General features: G+C 38.6%; 1 protein-coding gene across 7 annotated transcripts in view; it reads left to right on the forward strand.

Moving 5' to 3' along the window:
* Window positions 1–19095, forward strand: part of TRPC4AP (transient receptor potential cation channel subfamily C member 4 associated protein) — a 78598-nt gene that overhangs the window by 8154 nt on the left and 51349 nt on the right. For all 7 annotated transcript variants that reach the window (XM_032295163.1, XM_032295158.1, XM_032295157.1 and 4 more), the window contains exons 2-4: window positions 3612–3740; window positions 5910–6026; window positions 18372–18429. In XM_032295163.1, the coding sequence (XP_032151054.1) occupies window positions 3612–3740; window positions 5910–6026; window positions 18372–18429 (304 nt within the window). The remainder of the gene's footprint in view (window positions 1–3611; window positions 3741–5909; window positions 6027–18371; window positions 18430–19095) is intronic.

Raw genomic sequence — 19095 nt, forward strand, 5'->3', positions numbered from 1 at the left:
AATCCTTTGAAGCCCTTCATTCTTCTACTGCAGTTTAGTAGTTTAGTTACTAGATCTGCTGTATAGCAGCTGGTCATTTTGCAGATGTTCTCTGTGTACTTGTAAAGAACATGTAGAGAGCATTTACTAGATATAACGCTCAAGGTGTGTCTGTTTTGTTTGTGTTAAAATGCTCTGTATTCGCACTAATTTCTGTCGCATATATCAGTTTTTGAAAGAGATGTGTAAAATCTCCCATTATGTTTATGGATTTTCTTGTTTATCCTTTTAGCCTTGTCAGTTTTTGCTTTATATATGTTGAAGTTTTTATTATATATTTTCAAATTTAGGACTGTTACATTATCCAGATTGCCATTTTTATCCTTATAAAAGTACACATCTCTGGTAATAGATTTTTCTTTGAGACAGAATCTCACTCTGTCACCCAGGCTGGAGTGCAGTGGCGCGTTCTTGGCTCACTGCAACCTCCACCTCCTGGGTTCAAGCATTCTCCTGCCTCAGCCCCCCAAGTAACTGGGATTATAGGCCTGCACCACCACACCCAGCTAATTTTGTTTTTTTAGTAGAGACAGGGTTTCACCATGTTTTGAACTCATGGTCTTGAACTCTTGACCTAAGTGTTCTACCTGTGTTGGTCTCCCAGAGTGCTGGGATTAGAGGCATGAGCCACCATGCCTCGTCTGGTAGTGTTTTTTCTTTGCTCTTGCTGATTTTAATATAGTTATACCACCTTTTGGTATATGTTTACATTGTGTATTATTTCCCATTCTTTTACCTTCAGCTTTTCTGTTTCTCTGGTAGGCGGCATAACAAACTTTGTCTTTATTTTATTTTTATGTTCATTATTTAGTTTTAATAGCAGTTTTATTGAGATGTAATTCATCTATTGCACAAGTCATCCTTTTAAAGTACAAGCTGGTAAACCAAGGAGATAAAAGGGTAAAAAACAAAAGAAAAATGAAGTGTACACGTGAGTGGTTTTTACTATATGCCCAAAGTTATTCATTTGCCATCACAATCAATTTTAGAACATTTTATCACCCAAAAAAGAAACTTTGTATTTAGTAGCAGTTAATCCCCAATTCCCCCATCCTCACAGCCTTTGCCAACCAGTAATCTTGCTGTCTCTGGATATGCTTATTCTGGACATTTTAAATTAATAGAATCAAACAATATGTGGCCTTTTGAGACTGGCTTCTTTTTGTTTTTATTTTTATTTTTTAAGATGGAATCTTGCTTTGTTTTTGTTTTTCTTTCTGTTTTGAGACAAGGTCTGGTTTCATCGCCCGGGCCAGAGTGCAGTAGCACAATCTTGGCTCACTGTAACCTCCGCCTCTCGGGCTCAAGCCATTCTCCCACCTCAGCCTCCTGAGTAGCTGGGACTACAGGCATGTGTCACCACACCTGACTAATTTTTGTTTTTTTTTTTTTTTTTTGTAGAGTTGGGTTTTCGACATGTTGCTCAGGCTGGTCTTAAACTCGTGAGCTCAAGTGATCTGCCAACCTCGGCCTCCCAAAGTGTTGGGATTACAGGTTTGAGCCACTGTGCCCAGTCAGACACCACGTTTTTTGATTTAGCATAGTGGTCTCAAGATTTATCCATGTTGACCAGGCACAGTGGACATGTTGCAGTATCAGTACGTCATCATTTTTTCTTCCTGAATAATATTCCATTGGATGGATAGACTATTCATCAGTCGATGGACATTTGAGTTGTTTCCACTTTTTGGTTATAATGATTTTTTTTTTTTTTTTTTTTTGGTCTCACTCTGTCACCCAGGCTGGAGTGTAGTGGTGCAGTCATAGTTCACTACAGCCTCAGTCTCCCAAGCTCAAGTGATCTTCTCACCTCAGCCTTCTGAGTAGCTGAGACCAGAGGTAGGCAGAACCACCCTTGGCTAGTTTTTTTTTATTTTTAGTAGAGACGAGCTCTCGCTATGTTGCCCAGGCTGGTCTTGAACTCCTGAGCTCAAGCGTTCCTCCTGCCTTGGCCTCCCAAAGTGCTAGGCAAATGTTGGGGCAAAGAGTTCATAATACTCCTTTATAATCCTTTAAAGTCCATGGAGTCAGTAATAATAACTCCTCTTATATATTGCATATTAGTGATTTGTGTTTCTTTGTTTCTTGGTAAGCCTGTTTAGAATTATCAATTGTATTGATCTTTTTAAAGGACCAACTTTTGGTTTTGTTTTCTCTCTTAATTTTCTGTATTCAATTTCAGTGATTTCTGCTCTCATTTTTATTTTTTTCTTCTGTTTGCTGTTAGGCTTAAACTACTCACGTTTCTCTGGTTTACTAAGGTTGACAGACTGTTCATTATAGATATTTCTTCTTTTCTAATATATGCATTCAGTGATACAAACTTCCAGCTTATTACTGCTTTTGCTGCATCCCACAAATTTTGATAAGTTGTATTTTAATTTAGTTTAAAATATTTTATCTATAAGAGTTGATTTGTCATTTTTTTTCTGGCAGTTCTTTTAGGCAGTTTTTGCCTCGTATATTTTGACATGCTGTTGTTAGGTGCATACATGTTAAGGATTGTTATGTCTTCTTAGAGAATTGACCCTTTTGTCATTATGAAATGACCCACTTTATTCCTGATAAATTTCTTTTTTTATGAAGTCTGTTTTGTTTGAAATTAATGTAACTACTCCAGCTTTCTTTTTATGTGATTTATCTCTCTCCATCCGCTTACTTTTTTTTTTTTTTTTTTTTCCCAGACAGAGTCTTGCTCTGTCACCCAGGCTGGAGTGCAGTGGCACAATCTCAGCTTACTGCAACCACTGCTTCCCAGGTTCAAGTGATTCTCCTGCCTCAGCCTCCGGATTAGCTGGGACTACAGGCACCGGCCACCACGCCTGGCTAATTTTTTTTTTTTCTGTTTTTTGGAGAGATGGGGTTTCACTGTGTTAGCAAGGTTGGTCTCTATCTCCTGACCTGACTCATGATCCACCCACCTCAGCCTTCTAAAGTGCTGGGATTACAGGCATGAGCCACTGTGCCTGGCCTTTCCCCTTTTAGCATTTCTGTATGTATATTTAAATGAGTTTCTTATAGACAGCATATTGTTAGATCTTGGGTTTTTGGTCCATTCTCATAGTCTGTCCTTTGGTTTGTTTAGACTATTCATATGTATTTATAGCAATTATTGATATAGTTGGATTGATACATACCATGTTTGTTTTATTATACTTATTCTTCGTTTTTTCTTCCCTCTTTTCCTGCCTTCTGTGGGTTTAACTGTGCCCTTTATATGGTTCCATTATTTTTTGTCTCTTAGCATATCAATTCCTCTTCTTGTAAAAGTACTTTTAGCAGTTGCCCTAGAAAGTTATTCAGTTTATGTTTACAATGAGTCTGAGTCCACTGTCAGTTATACTGTGCTGTTTGTGAGTGGTACAAGAGTTTTTCCCCCTCCCTCCTATTACTTACAACATAGTAATAGGCTGTTGGGGAGGTTTTGAAGATTTCTAGAAAGTGGACTTTTATAGTAGTGCTTAGAGAGAAATTTGTAACTCTTCTGGGTGGGTTTGGAAGTCAGCTGCTCTCCTCTGCCATATCATCTATTACCAGTAATACAATAATATGTGTTCTCTTTTTTTTGACAGTTCACTGAGACTTTTTTGACAGAGAGGGACAAACAATCCAAGTGGAGTGGAATTCCTCAGCTGCTCCTTAAGCTGCATGCCACCAGCCACCTCCACAGTGACTTTGTTGAGTGTCAAAACATCCTCAAGGTAACTCTTAGGGACCTTGGAGGGGCTGTATTCAGGGCCTCCAGGTGACAAGCTGCCTGTTGTATTTTTTCTCCCTCCGTTGGCTTTTGAAAATAGCCTGTTTTTACGGTGTGAGCTATAGAAAATTTGAGAAATTCAGAAAAAGTATGAAGAAGAAAATAAACATCACCTATAATCCCATCATCCTGAGATAAACACTGTTAAGTTCCCTGAGCTATCCTTCTGGGCTTTATCTGTGTTTATTTTGTGACAGTGCTCGCTTAATTTGGGAGGTCAATACTATGTGTGTCCTGCTATTGGAATGACATTCTTTTTGAAAAGAGTTTAAAAGATCTCATATTGCTGAAGGCTTGTGGAAGGGGCCTGTGGTTGTTGAATATTATTACTAACAGAAGATTGAAGGGGCCAGGTTTGATGACTGGGAAATGAGTGGAAGGAGCTCAAAGACTTTATGCTAGGCTAATTGTTGTCAAACTGGAGTGTGTTTGTGAATCACCTGGAGGGCTTATTAAAACACAATTCTGGACCCCACCCCTAAATTCTGATTCAGTAGGGCTGGAGATACCTTATCTAAACTTCATCTGTAGTTTGGATCTAAATTTGAATTTAGAGCACCAGCTCTAATGCAGTTAAAACCCATGTAAGTTATATTGAACATAATGAAACTGAATACATAATGTTCTTCAGAGGTGAAGTTGGGATTATTAAATCACATAGTGTTATTTTAAAATGTAATAGAAACTAATTAACCTTAGTGTTTACCTTTAAGAAGAGACATTTCATATTTTGAATCTTCTCACAGTCTGATAGAAATAAAGCTTTTTACGCTTTTCAAAGGATTGCACATTATCTGATTCCTGCAAAATCTCTGCGATACGAGGTTTGTGTATCTTTGCTATGTGATCATCATTTCTTTATTCATTCAATAAATACTTACTTGGAACTTACTATGTTTTAGGTTTTCCTACAATACTTTTTTACTTTTAGCTTTTTTCCATATGAACAAAGTATTCTGGTGTCCTCAGAGTTTGAGAACTACTACCGTATGTGTACTGTATCAAATACTTACGGTGTCTTGGAATCTGTGGGAAATACAAAGTGGGATCTGTTTGTGTTGTCTTCAAGGAGCATTTAGTCTAGGGAAGAAATAACATAGATTTGTAAATAGGTGCAAAGCAAAAGTGCTAAATGTTACATATAAGTTGTAGGTTGTTTTAGGGGTCTGAAGAGCATGCTTCTGGTTGGGGGAAATCAGGAAGACTTCCTGCAGGAGATGACATTTGAGCAGTGACTTGGTCAGAACTAGTCACCCTGAAACCTAATAGCCTGAAGTAACAAGCATCATTTATCTCAACAATTCTTTGTTGATTGAATGGCTCTTCTGCTTCATGTGCTGTTAGGTAGGGTGGTACTGAGATACCTGGAATGTCCAAAATGGTCTCTCTCACATCCCTGGCAGGTTGGTGCTACCTGTCAGCTGGAGGTCAGCTAAGGATATTGGTCTTAGCCTCAGTTCTTCTCATGGCCTCCAAATTTGGCTGTTCTCACAGCATGATGTTTGGGTTCCAGGATGGCAGGAGCCATGTCTGCCAGGCTTTTTTTTTTTTTTTTTTTTTTTTTTTTAAAGATAGTCTCCCTTTTTTTCCCAGGCTGGAGTGCAGTGGCTCTATCTTGGCTCACTGCATCATCTGCCTCCTGGGCTCCAGTGATTCTCCTGCCTCACCCTCCCGAGTAGCTGGGATTACAGGTGTGTGCCACCATGCCCAGCTACTTTTTGTATTTTTAGTAGAGATGGGGTTTTGCCATATTGGCCAGGCTGGTCTTGAACTCCTGGCTTCAAGTGATACACCCGCCTCAGCCTGCCAAAGTGCTGGGATTACGGGGATGAGCCATGCACCTAGCCTACCAGGCTTTCTTAACGCTTATGCTGGAAGTGGCCTAGTGTTGCTTCTACCACATTCTGTTAGCTGAGGTGTGTCATACCAGCCCAGACAGTGTGAGAAAGGGCTTTACAGGGGCCTGAATACTAGGAAGTGTGGTTCATGGGGGGTTTTCTTTGTGTTCATGGGAATTCAAATTGGGACTAAAGCTCAAACCGATGTTTTAGTGTCTGGTCTGTGTTGGTTACTAAAACAGAATGTCTGTATGTACTTTTTTTTTGAAAACTAGGAAATTTCTCCTCTTCTCTCCATGGAGGCTATGGCATTTGTTACTGAAGAGAGGAAACTTACCCAAGAAACCACTTATCCAAATACTTATATTTTTGACTTGTTTGGAGGTGTTGATGTAAGTAGCTATTTTTTATTACTACTACTGTTACTACCGCTTAATGGTTTGAGAATTTAACTTTTGAAATAGGATATAGGAAAGATTTCAGAATTTATAACATTTCAGATTTTAACTTTTAGAAGCTTAGTGGCATTGATGTGTTGAAGCAGCATAGTTTTTACTTTCGAAGAATTCATTTATTTAAATTGGTATTTACCTTTTTAAAAAAATACAAAGTGAAAAGTCCATCTCTCAGTTTTCCAGTGTCCTCTTCTCAGAAACACTTGTGATTACTAGTTTCTTGTGTGTCCTGCTAAAGATGTTCTGTGGTGTATGTGGGTGTGTGTAAGTAAATATTCCCCACCACCTCCACCTTAGTTTATTTTCTCCCCACATAGACTGATACGCCATATACACGCTATACTCTCTTGTACCTTTTTTTTAATTAAACAAATTTTTAATGGCTAAATAGTGTTCCCTAGTGTGATTGTGCCATAATTTTTTTTACCCAGGCCCCAGTTGATGGGCATTTAGAATTTTCCACACCATTTCTCTTACAAGGTTGCGGTAAAGATCTTGTACATATTTTTGTATACATGTGTGTATATACCTTTGGAACAAGAACATATGTTTTTTATTGTTTGTAAATCTGAAGTTTACCTACCTAAGAAGTTTTATCAGTTTATATCCCCAGTAAAAAGTATGAATGTCGGTTTACCCATACCATCACCAGTATACTGTGTTTATGTGTATTTTTATGGGCTTTGTTGCTGAAGTATAACCTTCATGCAGAAAAGTACACCAATAATTACCACAAAATAAATTCACTTTTGCACTCCCACCCAAATTAGGATATAGAACATTGCCAGTACCCAGAACCCCCTTTCAGCAAACAGTATATTTTAGGTGTTTACTAAGCAGATGTGAGAAAAATGGTATTTTTCCAGTTTTTTAAGCCCGCTTTATTAAGATATGGTTCACATACCATACAGTTCACCCATATGTGCAACCATCACCACAGTCAGTTTTAGAGCACTTTCATCACACCAAAAAAGAAACTCCATGTGTTTTGTCTATCGCTCTGTTACCTCTGTGACCTCCTCCTCATCTCCCTACAGTAGTATACTTTTTGTCTCTATAGATTTCTCTGTCATGGGCATTTTGTATAAATTCAGTTACATAATATGTGGTCTTTTATGACTGGCTTCTTTTCGCTTAGCATAATGATTTCTAGGTTCATCCGTATTGTAGCATGTATCAATACTCATTCCTTTTTATGGCCAAACAATATTTCATTGTGTGGATATGCCACATTTTTTATTTGTTGAGGGACATTTGGATTGCTGCTGCCTTTTTGCTGTTATGAATAACAGGGCTATAAACATTCTTGTACAGATCCTTTGTAGACATGTTTTCATTTCTCTTGGCCATATACATACCTAGGAGTAGGTAGAGTTGCTGGATCATTTGGGTAACTGTATGTTTAATTGTTTGAGGAACTGTCAGAATGTTTTCCCAGAGGCCACACCATTTTACATTGCCACCAGCAGTGTATGAAGGTTTCAGTTTTTCTGTATCCTTTTCAACACTTTTATTATCTGTCATTTAAAAAGTTACCTAAAATTTTTTTAAAAAAATACTGAGATGGGGTCTCTCTTTGTTGCCCAGACTGGTCTCAAGCTCCTGGGCTCAAACAGTCCTCTAGCCTTGGCCTCCCAAGCGCTGGGATTACAGGCATGAGCCACTGCACCAGCCCTGTAATGATTATAGCCATTCTAGTGAGTGTGAAGAGATAGCTCATTGTGGCCTTGATTTGCATTTCCCTGATAACCACCGATGACCATCTTTTCTTGAGTTTGTCATTTGTGTATCTTCCTTGGAGAAATGTCTATCTCCTTTTTCAATTTCTTAGTTGAGATATATCTCTTTTGAATATTGTGTTGTAAGAGTTCTTTATAAATTCTCTGCATAGTTTTTAAAACTCATTCTTCTATGACTGAGATTGGATATTTTCTCTAGTGTTTGTAAGTAGTTTTCTGCCAGTTGTCTGTTTTGCATCTCTTTCTATTTGGTTATGAGTCCTTTTTCCTTTTAATTTGTAAGTGCTCTTGACTTTTTAAAGTCCTTTGTTTGTGGTTTTTTCCTATTTTGAGAATTAAATTTTGACTTTGTTTTTTTGTTGTTGTTGTTTGTTTTGAGATGATGTCTCTCTCCGTCACCAGGCTGGAGTGCAGTGGCGCGATCTTGACGCACTGCAACCTCCACCTCCTGGGTTCAAGCGATTCTGCTTCAGCCTCCCGAGGAGCTGGGACTACAGGTGCTTGTCACCATGCCCAGCTAATTTTTTGTTTTGTTTTGTTTTGTTTTAGTAGAGACAGGGTTTCACCATGTTGGCCAGGATGGTCTCTATCTCCTGACCTCGCGATCCGCCTGCCTCGGCCTCCCTGAGTGCTGGGATTACAGGCGTGAGCCATGGCACCCGGCCTGACTGTTACTTTTAAATTAGAAATGTTTAATTTTTAGATTGTCAGATTGATCAGTCTTTTACTTTGATGACTTCAGAGTTTTGGTTCATGCCTTTCCCACTATTGGATATAAACCATGTCTATTTCTTTCTAATGTTTTACAGTTTTTATTGTATATGTTTAAACCTTATTTTGCCATTCGAAATTTATTTTGGTGTAATGAGTGAAGGGTTAGGATCTGACTTTTCTCCCCTGTATATTTGCCCTTAACTCCATTACCTGAAGCAAACATGAGGGAGAAGACATTTCCAGGTATTGTGGTTAGTCTTTATCTTGATCTGTGTGGTGATTGTAGAGGAATGGTGTTCAATGTGTAAAACTGTACATGAGTGATTTGTTCTCTTAGCCAGATGCAGTGACTCATGCCTGTAATCCCAGAACTTTGGGAGGCTAAAGCAGAGGCGGATTGCGTGAGTTGAGGAATTCCAGACCAGCCTGGGCAACATGGCAAAACTCCATCTCTACTAAAAATGCAAAAAATTAGCCAGTTGTGGTAGCACATACCTGTAGTCCCAGCTGCTTGTGGGGCTGACATGGGAGGATTGGTTGAGCCCGGGAGGTTGAGGCTGCAGTGAGCCAAGATCACACCACTGAACTCCAGCCTGGGTGGCAGAGCAAGACCCCTATCTCAAAAAAACATTGTACTCTTTACAGTATCACATTATATTTCAATTTTTAAAGTGTCCTTTTGTTTAAAGATAACTGTTTTCCACTAAAGTAAAGATTAAGTGTGACATCTGCTTGCATGTCATCAGCCACAGCCTTTCTTCTTTTTTTTTTTTTTTTTTTTTTTGAGACGGAGTTTCACTCATGTTACCCAGGCTGGAGTGCAATGGCGCAATCTCGGCTCACCGCAACCTCCTCCTCCTGGGTTCAGGCAATTCTCCTGCCTCAGCCGCCTGAGTAGCTGGGACTACAGGCACACGCCACCATGCCCAGCTGATTTTTTGTATTTTTAGTAGAGACGGGGTTTCACCATGTTGACCAGGATGGTCTCGATCTCTTGACCTTGTGATCCACCCGCCTTGGCCTCCCAAAGTGCTGGGATTACAGGCTTGAGCCACCGCGCCCGGCGCCTTTCCTCTTTAACTACTGCTCAGTATTCCCCCTCCACAGCAGTGTTGGTGGTCCTAGAGCATTTACTTACTGGGCCAGCTCAAGAGACCCTTTACTTTTGAATTGTTTCATCAAGAAATCTACTCAGAACTGATGTATTTGTGGGAGGAAAAATACTAATGTAGGTCTGTAGCCTGGTGTCTATTTGCAGTGGAAATGTGGCTCTCTGTAGTAGGAGCCTGTTCCATCTCAGGACATCTTTGGATCAACTGTTCTTGATTTTTGAGGGTTTTCTCTCCTGCTTTGAGTTAGGGCAGCTTCTCTAGGAATCCGTCATTTTGTAAATGTGGGCTCCTGCTTAAGTCATTATCCACCTCACTGACCTTCAGTTTGGGTGCATTTGTTATGGACTCTCTTGCTATCCTGATGCTGCCAGTATTTTCCAAACAGAGCTTATCATTTCTTCTGCTAATAACTAGCAAGAACCCAAAGTAAGCCTCTCTTGGCCATGCTGCCCAAAGCTCAGTGGGATCACTCCTTGTCAACCTGACCCTATCCATAACATGATTGTGAAAACTATATCTTAGAGTTTACAAAGTAGATGCAAAGTAAATAACCAAGTGAAGTGAAGCAGACCCAGAGCAAGCTCATCTGCATAAATTAAATGAGTATGGAGACTATGGTGGAGTAGAGAGTGTGTGCCTGCTTTTATGGAGGAAATGACTCTTCCTTTCCCATTATGTGTTTTCCTGAGAGGCTGTAGGAAATCTAGATTTGTAGGTAAAATTCTTCCAGCTTTTCAGGAGGTGTGGGCCAGTTGTAAGCCATTGCTTGGTATTCAGGAACTTTTATTCATTGACATAGTCTGTCTTCCGTTTGAAGTGAATTTATTTGAAATACATTCCATGCACTTGACCATCTTACATCTTGCTTGGATGAATGTGATCTCTCTCTGAAAGAATTTGTGTAATATACTTGAGAGCTTTAAAAATTACTACTCATTTTGCCCTGTTGTTTCTATTTCTGTGACTCTCCTGAAGACATAAGTTAAAATAAAATAAAAATTTGTGTACCAAGATGGTTAGGTGTAACATTATTTGTAATGACTATCTACTGGGAGAAGGTAATGGTTATTCTATTTTGTTGAATTTTGTGAAGTTGTTAATATAATGTTAAAGTTATAATAACATGGGAAAATTTGTGATGAAAAGGGCAGGCTATAAAATTGTATATACTCTATAATAATTACTCCACTTAAGGATGACCTTAGGTCTCTATTACACAAAGCAAAGCAGGCTTACATTCAGGGCAACTTTTGTTGTTGCCCCAAGTCATAAGACTTCTTTCTTTTCCCTCCTACAAGTGGAGTTAACATTAAATATGATGAGGAGAAAGCTGAGCCTAGTGCTACTCTAGAACTGACAATCTGTGGTGTAGTGGTTTAGGAATTTTATTTTTAATCTGCTGCTTCAAGCTAAAACAACACATCTCTCTTAATTCAGGATGTTGAATTATAGTGTCACATTCATGCCAGGAACAATCTCGTGGCATGTGGATTTACTTTCTAATGATTTGTTGCTGGTTTGAGATGAACAGAGGCTTTCTCAGACCCTCAGGCCAAACTTTCTAGTCTCAAAGATTTGCCTACTGGCTTTTTAATTTAAAAATGCTATGGAATCTTTTTTCTTCATTTGGCTTGAGGTGCCTTAGGCATGCTGTGTAAGTATTGGCCTATTGCTGGAAAGGGGTAGAGGAAAAATTTTTTCATTTTTGTTCTGTGATAGCTCCTAGCTTGATTTAAACAACGATAAAAAATATGTATATAGGGGATGTCTTTAAACATATGGGCTTAATCATATTCTCAGCATATAGATTATTTTTAAATGCTTTAATATATTTAAGTGGAAAATGGGCTTTTTTGGAAAACAAAGGTCCTCATTTTGAAAGGAAAAGGTGTTTGTCAAGGAAAATGTGAAATACTGTCTTGTCATCTGTCACCAAAATTTAGCCACTGCTAAGATTTGGGAGTATTCCTTTCTAATCTTTATTTTTTTCTGTTTATATGAACCTAGAATTTGTTTAACAGAATTTTTTTTAATAACAGCTTTTAAAAATTGTTACGATTATTTTGGAGATGGAGTTTTACTCTGTCGCAGGCTGTAGTACAGTGGTACAATCCTAGCTCACTGCAGCCTTGAACTCCTGAGCTCTAGTGGTCCTCGTGTCTCAGTCTTCTGAGTAGCTGGGACTACAGGCTAGTGCCACCACACTTGGCTAATTTTTAAATATTTGTTTAGAGATATGGGGGTCTTGCAATGTTGCTCAGGCAGTCTTGAACTCCTGGCCTTAAATGGTCTTCTTGCCTCACCTTCCTGAATAGCTGGGATTTTAGGCACAAGCCATGCTGCCTTCCCAGCAGTAACAGCTTTATTGAAATATAATTTACATATCGTAAAGCTAACTCTTTTATCCACGCATCAGTATTGTGCAGTGATCACCAGAACGTTTTTATCATGCCAAAAAGAAATCCTGTACCAATTAGCAGTCACTCCCCATCTCCACTTCTCCCCAGCTCTGGCAGCCATTAATCTGTTTTATGTCTCTATTATGAAATATCCATAATGTCCATAATATGACTATTGCATCAGTCCATTCTTATGCTGCAATGAAGATATACACAAGACTGGGTAGTTTATAAAGGAAAGAGGTTTAATTGACTCATAGTTCCATATGGCTGGGGAGGCCTGAGGAAACTCACAATCATGGCTGAAAGCAAAGGAGAAGCAGGCACCTTCTTCAAAGGGCAGCACAACATAGTGAGTGGAAGCAGGGGAAGTGCCAGACACTTATAAAACCATGGGATTTTGTGAGACCACTTGTTATCACCAGAACAGCATAGGAGAAACCTCCCCTATGATCCAGTTACCTCCACCTGTCCCCACCATTGACACGTGCAGATTATTACAATTCAAGGTGAGATTTGGGTGAGGACACAGCCAAACCATATTACCTGTTATGGATATTTCATATCAACAGAATCATGCACTATGTGGCTTTTTATGTCTAGCTTCTTTGAGTATGAAGTGTTTTATTGTTTAAATAATAACTTTTATTGTTTAAATGATCCAATTTAAAAGATATAATTCAGTTTTTTAGTATAGTCAGTTATACCACTATCACCACAATTGATTTTAGAACATTTTCATCACTCCAAAAAAGAAACACCATATTCTTCATTAGCTACTCCCCATTTTCTCCCAAGGCCTCCCTCCCCTATCCTTAGGCAACCACTAATCTGTTTTCTATCTTTATAGATTTAATTATTCTGAACATTTCACATAAATGGAGTCATACAATATGTGGTCTTTTGTGACTGGCTTCTTTTACTTAACATAATATCCTCAAGATTAATCCATGTCATAACATGTATCAGTACTCCATTCCTTTTTATTATCAAATATACTGTTGTATGTATAGATCACATCTTGTTTATCCATTCATCAGTTGATGGACATTTAGGTTGTTCCCATTTTTGGCTATTATTAATAATCTGCTACGATTAATAATGCTACTATGAACATTGGCATATAAATATTTATATGGACATGTTTTCATTTTCTATTAGATTGCCTTATTAAAAAAAATTTCCCGGCCAGGCGCAGTGGCTCACGCCTGTAACCCCAGTACTTTGGGAGGCCGAGGCAGGCAGATCACGAGGTCAAGAGATCGAGACCATTCTGGCCAACATGGTGAAACCTGTTTCTACTAAAAATACCAAAAAAATAGCCGGGTGTGGGGGGCATGCACCTGTGGTCCCAGCTACTTAGGAGGCTGAGGCAGAAGAATTGCTTGAACCCAGGAGCAGAGGTTGCAGTGAGCTGAGATTGCGCCACTGCACTCCAGCCCGGAGACAGAGTAAGACTCTGTCTTAAAAAAAAAAAAAAAAAAAAATTCCCTTGGTATATATCTAGGAGTAAAGTTGCTGGTAACTCTGTTTAATTTTCAAGGATCTGCCAGACTGCTTTCTGAAGCTGCTATACCATTTTACATGCCTACTAGCAGCCTATGAAGGTTCTAATTTCTCCACATCTTTGCCAATAGTTACTGTCTTTTATTAGCCATCCTAGTGGGTATGAAGAGATATCTCATTGTGGTTTTGATTTGCATTTCCCTGATGGCTAATGTTGATCATCTGTTTATTGGACATTTGGAGATTGGCTTTTGGAAAAATGACTGTTCACCTGCTTTGCCCATTTCTTGATTGGGTTGTCTTTTTATTGTTGAAGTTGTATTAGTTTCTGGATACTAATTCCTTGTAAGGTATGTAATTTGTAAATATTTTCTCCCATTAAGTAGCTGTCTTTTCACTCTCTTGACGGTGTCCTTTGAAACACAAAAGTCTTTAATTTTGATGAAGTTCATTTTACCTTTTGTTGCTTGGATATTGGTGTGCATCTAAGAAACCATTTCCTAATCCAGGTCACAAAGATTTATCTATGTGTTCTCCTGAGAGTTTTGTATTTTTTCTCTTCCTTTTAGATCTTTGATACATTTGCATTGATTTTTGTTTATCATATGAGGCAGGGGTCCAGTTTCATTTTTTTGCATGTGACTATCCATTTGTCACAGCACCACTTTTGAAAAAACTACTCTTTCACTATTGATTAGTTTTGGCAAACTTGTTAAAAATCAACTGACAGTAGACACTTGGATTTATTTTTGTATTTACAGATCAAGCTTGTTTTGGCCGTTATGCATCCCTGTATTTGTTTGTGAATTTCAGGATCCACTTGCCAATTTCTGCAAAGAAGCCAGCCAGGATTTTGATAGTGATTGCATTGAATCAGTAGGTCAATTTAGGGAGTATTATCTTAACAATATTAAATCTTCTGATCCATGAACCACAAGATAGCTTTCCATTTTTTTTTTAGGTTGTCTTTAATTTCTCTCAATAATGTTTTGTGGTACAAGTCTTGCACTTGTTAAACTTATTTATAAGTGTCTTACTGTTTTTGATGCTCTTTTAAGTGGAATTGTTTTCATAATTTCAGTTTTGGTTTGCTTGTTGCTACAATTATGGAAATACAGTTGATTTGTGTATATTGATCAGGTATCATGAAATCTTGCTGAACTCTTGTTTATTGGCTCTAGGTTTTTTTTAGTGGATTCCTTTGGAATTTTCTATATTTTAGATTGTGACATCTGCAAATAAGAGTTAATGTCACTTACTCCTTTCCAATTTGGGTGCCTTTAATTTCTTTTTTTATGTTTCCCTAATTTCCTTAGTTAGAACACTCAGTATAGTGTTAAATTGAAGTAGCGAGAGTGGGCATCTTTGTCTTTTTCCTTATCTTAATCGGAAAGCATTTAGCTTTACTGTTAAGCATGATGTTAGCTGTGCGTTAATAAAAGCCCTTTATCAGGCTGAAGAAGTTTCTCTGTGTTCCTTGTTGATTGTTTTTTATCATGAAAGTGTGTTGGATTTTTTTCAAATGCTTTTTCTGCATCTGAGATGACCATGTGGCTTTTGTCCTTTGTTCTGTTGATGTGGTGTATTATATTGATTTTCATATGTTGAGCCAACCTTACATTCCTGGGATAAATTCTGCTACTTCATCATGGTGTGTAGTCCTTTTTTTTTTTTTTTTTTTTTTTTTTGAGAGAGACAGGGTCTCTCTGTCACCCAGGCTGGAATGCAATGGTGTCATCACAGCTCACTGTGTAGCTTCAACCTCCTGGGCTCAAGTGATCCTCCCGTCTTGGCCTCCTGATTAGCTGGGACTACAGGTGCATGCTACCATGCCTGGCTAATTTTTTGTTTTAATTTTTGCAGAGACAAGGTCTCACTGTGTTACCCAGGCTGGTCTCAAACTCTTGGGCTCAAGTAATCCTCCTGCCTTGACCTCTCAAAGCACTGGGATTACAGACATAAGTCACCATGTGTGGACAGTAATCCTACTTATATGTGTCTGGATTTTGTTTGCTAGGGTTTTTAGGACTTTTGTGTGTATATTCATAAGAGATATTCATCTGTAGTTTTCTTGTGATGTCTTTGTTTGGTTTTGGTATCAGGGTAATACTGGCTTCAATGAGTTGCGAAGTGTTTCCTCCTCTTCTGTTTTTTGAAAGAGTTTGTGAAGAATTGGTCATTCTTTTAATGTTTTGTATTGCTGACTAATTGAGCCATCATGTCCAGAGTTTTTCTTTATGGATAGCTTATTGTTGTTGTTGTTGTTAAATCACTATTATAGGACTCTTCAGATGTTCTGTTCCTTCTTCTTCTTCTTTTTTTTTTTTTTTTTTTAAGGTATGGAGTCTCGCCCTGCCGCCCAGGCTGGAGTGTATTGGCATGATTATAGCTCACTGCAGCTTCAACCTTCTGGGCTCTACCTCCTGCCACAGCCTCCTGAGTAGCTGGCACTGTAGGCATACCACCACACCCAGCTAAATAATTTTATTTGTAGAGACATAGGGTCTTGCTCTGTTGGCCAGAGCCATCTCAATCTCCTGGCTTCAAGCAGTCCTCCTGCCTCGGCTGCCCAAACTGTTGGGATTACAGGCATGAACAACCGTGCTCAGCCTCTGTTTCTTCTTGAGTCAGTCTTTATAGTTTTATGTCTTTCTAGGAATGTGTCCATTTTATCTAGGTTATCTAATTTGTTGGCATACGGTTTGTATTAGTTCCTTGTAACCACTTTTGTTGCCATAAGGTTGGTGATAATGCCCTCTCCTGTATTTCTGAGTATAGTAATCTGTATCCTCTCTCCTTTGTTCTTGGTCAGTCAAGCTAAGGATTTGCCAGTCTTTTCAAAGAGCCAACTTTGGTTTTGTTCTTTTTCTGTTTTCTGTTTCATTTGTTTCAATTCTTACTCTCCCTTTTGCTTACTTTGGATTTAGTCTACTTTTTCTAGTGTCTTAAGGTAGAAGATTAGGTTATTGATTAGAAATAATTTTCTTGGCTGGGCACAGTGGCTCAACACTTTGGGAGGCCGAGGTGGGTGGATCACCTGGGGTCAGGAGTTTGATACTAGACTGGCCAACATGGCAAAACCCCATCTCTACTAAAAATATGCAAAGTAGCTAGGTGTGGTGGCGGGTGCCTGTAATCGCTGCTACTCGGGAGGCTGAGGCAGGAGAACCACTTGAACCCAGGAGGTGGACGGAGGTTGCAGTGAACCGAGATTGTACCATTGCACTCTAGCCTGGGAAACAGAGCAAGGCTCTGTGTCAAAAATAATAATAATCATCTTAGTATAGGCATTTACAGCTATAAATTTCCCCATGAGTACTCCCTTAGCTACATCATGAGTTTTGGTATCTTCATCCATCTTGGATACTTTCTACTTCCCCTTATGATTTCTTCTTTGGGCTATTATTGTTATTTAGGATGGGTTTAAAAAGTTACCCACGGCCGGGCACGGTGGCTCAAGCCTGTAATCCCAACACTTTGGGAGGCCGAGGCGGGTGGATCACGAGGTCAAGAGATCGAGACCATCCTGGTCAACATGGTGAAACCCCGTCTCTACTAAAAATACAAAAAATTAGCTGGGCATGGTGGTGCGTGCCTGTAATCCCAGCTACTCAGGAGGCTGAGGCAGGAGAATTGCCTGAACCTAGGAGGCAGAGGTTGCGGTGAGCCGAGATTGCGCCATTGCACTCCAGCCTGGGTAACGTGAGTGAAACTCCGTCTCAAAAAAAAAAAAAAAAAAAAAAAAAAAGTTACCCACATAGCCTAGTTTATCGTTGTTCTATGAGAAAAAGAAAAAAAAGAAAAAAAATCCACGTAATTCATGAATTTCCCAAATTTCTTTCTGATTCTAATTTCATTCCATTGTGGCCAAGCAAAATACTTTATGTGATTTCAGTCTTTTTAAATTTATTGAGGCTTGTTTAGTGGCCTGAAATATGATCTGTCCTAGAGAATGTTCATGTACACTTGAGTAGAATGTATATTCTGTTCTTCCTGCATGGAGTGTTCTGTAGATGTCTGTTAGAATGTAGTTTGTTCATTGTGTTCAAGTCTTCTATTTCTTTGCTAATCTACCTAGTTGTCTATCTGTTATTGAAAGAAGAGTATTAAAGTGTCCAACTTTTATTTTTGAATTTTTTATTTCCTTCATTTCTGCCAGCTTTTGGTTCATGTATTTTTGGGCTCTGTTGTTAGGTACATATATATTTGTAGTTGTTATATCATCCTAGTGGATTGACGCTTTTGTCAGTTACCCTTTCTCTCCATAGAATGAATTTTAAAATATATGCTTATTTTGAGCAGTTTATGCAAAATTGTGTTGTATTAAAAGTATGTAAAATAATATATGCATGCATGTAACCCCCAAACCTGTAGAAATCAGTGTTAACAATTTATGGTGTATCTTCTGAGACCTTTTTGAAATAAACTTACACACACAAATGTTCTTTAAACAAAACAAGAATTATAGTAATAATGTTCTGCAGCTTTTCAGAAGTTAAAGCCATATTAGATCCCAGAGATTACTTAGTCTAAAATACTTCTTTTCAAAAATGAGAAAGCTGAGGCCAGAGAAGGGGATTGATTTGCCTAAGTTTACATGGCAAGCAGGTGGCCAAGCTGGGACTAGAACCTGGGTGTCCTAACTTGCTGCAGTGTTCCTTTTACCGAACCTTTCTGCCTCCTGGAACAAAAGGATCTTGTCATACCGTGACAGATAGATGGACCATGAATGGTTATGGCAAAGATCATTTTGTAAGTTATGCTTTCAATTAAGTTTGAAGATTTTATCTGATTTTTTTTTTTTTTTTATAGCTTCTTGTAGAAATTCTTATGAGACCTACGATCTCTATCCGGGGACAGAAACTGAAAAGTAAGTATACTTGTTAGCTGCTGGTCCTCATTTTCCAACCTGCTGGTATGGTGGCAGTTCCTAGCAGTTGCCCTTTTCCTTCCCTTCCTAACTCTTAATAGAGAGGACCTGTCTTACATTCAGCTACAGGTGCTCTCTCCACCCCCAGCTAATCAGCTGTCTTTATTCATTCTGTACTGCATGGAAATTCAGATTTGGGTTAAAAGAATACATCTTTGTACTTTTGATAGCCCTGTGATCCAGCTTCTGTGTTTCCTTGGGAAATTCTTATTTCTCATATATAACTCGCTGAGAGAGTAAGGAATAACCTGGTAAGATCACTCTGTTTTATTTTTTTAAAACCTATTTTTTGTTATAAAGGTGATATATGCTCTTTGTAAAAAGTTCAGTCATTGCTAGAAGTGTGAATGGTAAAAAGTCAAAAGTGTTTTTGGTATGCACTGTTTCTTAAGCTGGGTGGTAGATACATGGGTAATATTCTATTATTTTTTGTAATCATGGACAAATAACTTTGTCCTTGGTATTTTTTTTTTTTTTTTTTAGTAGAGATGGGATGTTGGCTAGGCTGGTCTCAAACTCCTGACCTCAAGTGATCCACCCACCTCAGCCTCCAAAGTGCTGGGATTACAGGCATGAGCCACGGTGCCTGACTTCAATATTTAATTT

The sequence above is a fragment of the Sapajus apella genome, unplaced genomic scaffold (genome assembly GCF_009761245.1).
Source record: "Sapajus apella isolate SASKATOON/1434 unplaced genomic scaffold, GSC_monkey_1.0 scaffold33, whole genome shotgun sequence".
NCBI classification, from domain to species: domain Eukaryota; kingdom Metazoa; phylum Chordata; class Mammalia; order Primates; family Cebidae; genus Sapajus; species Sapajus apella.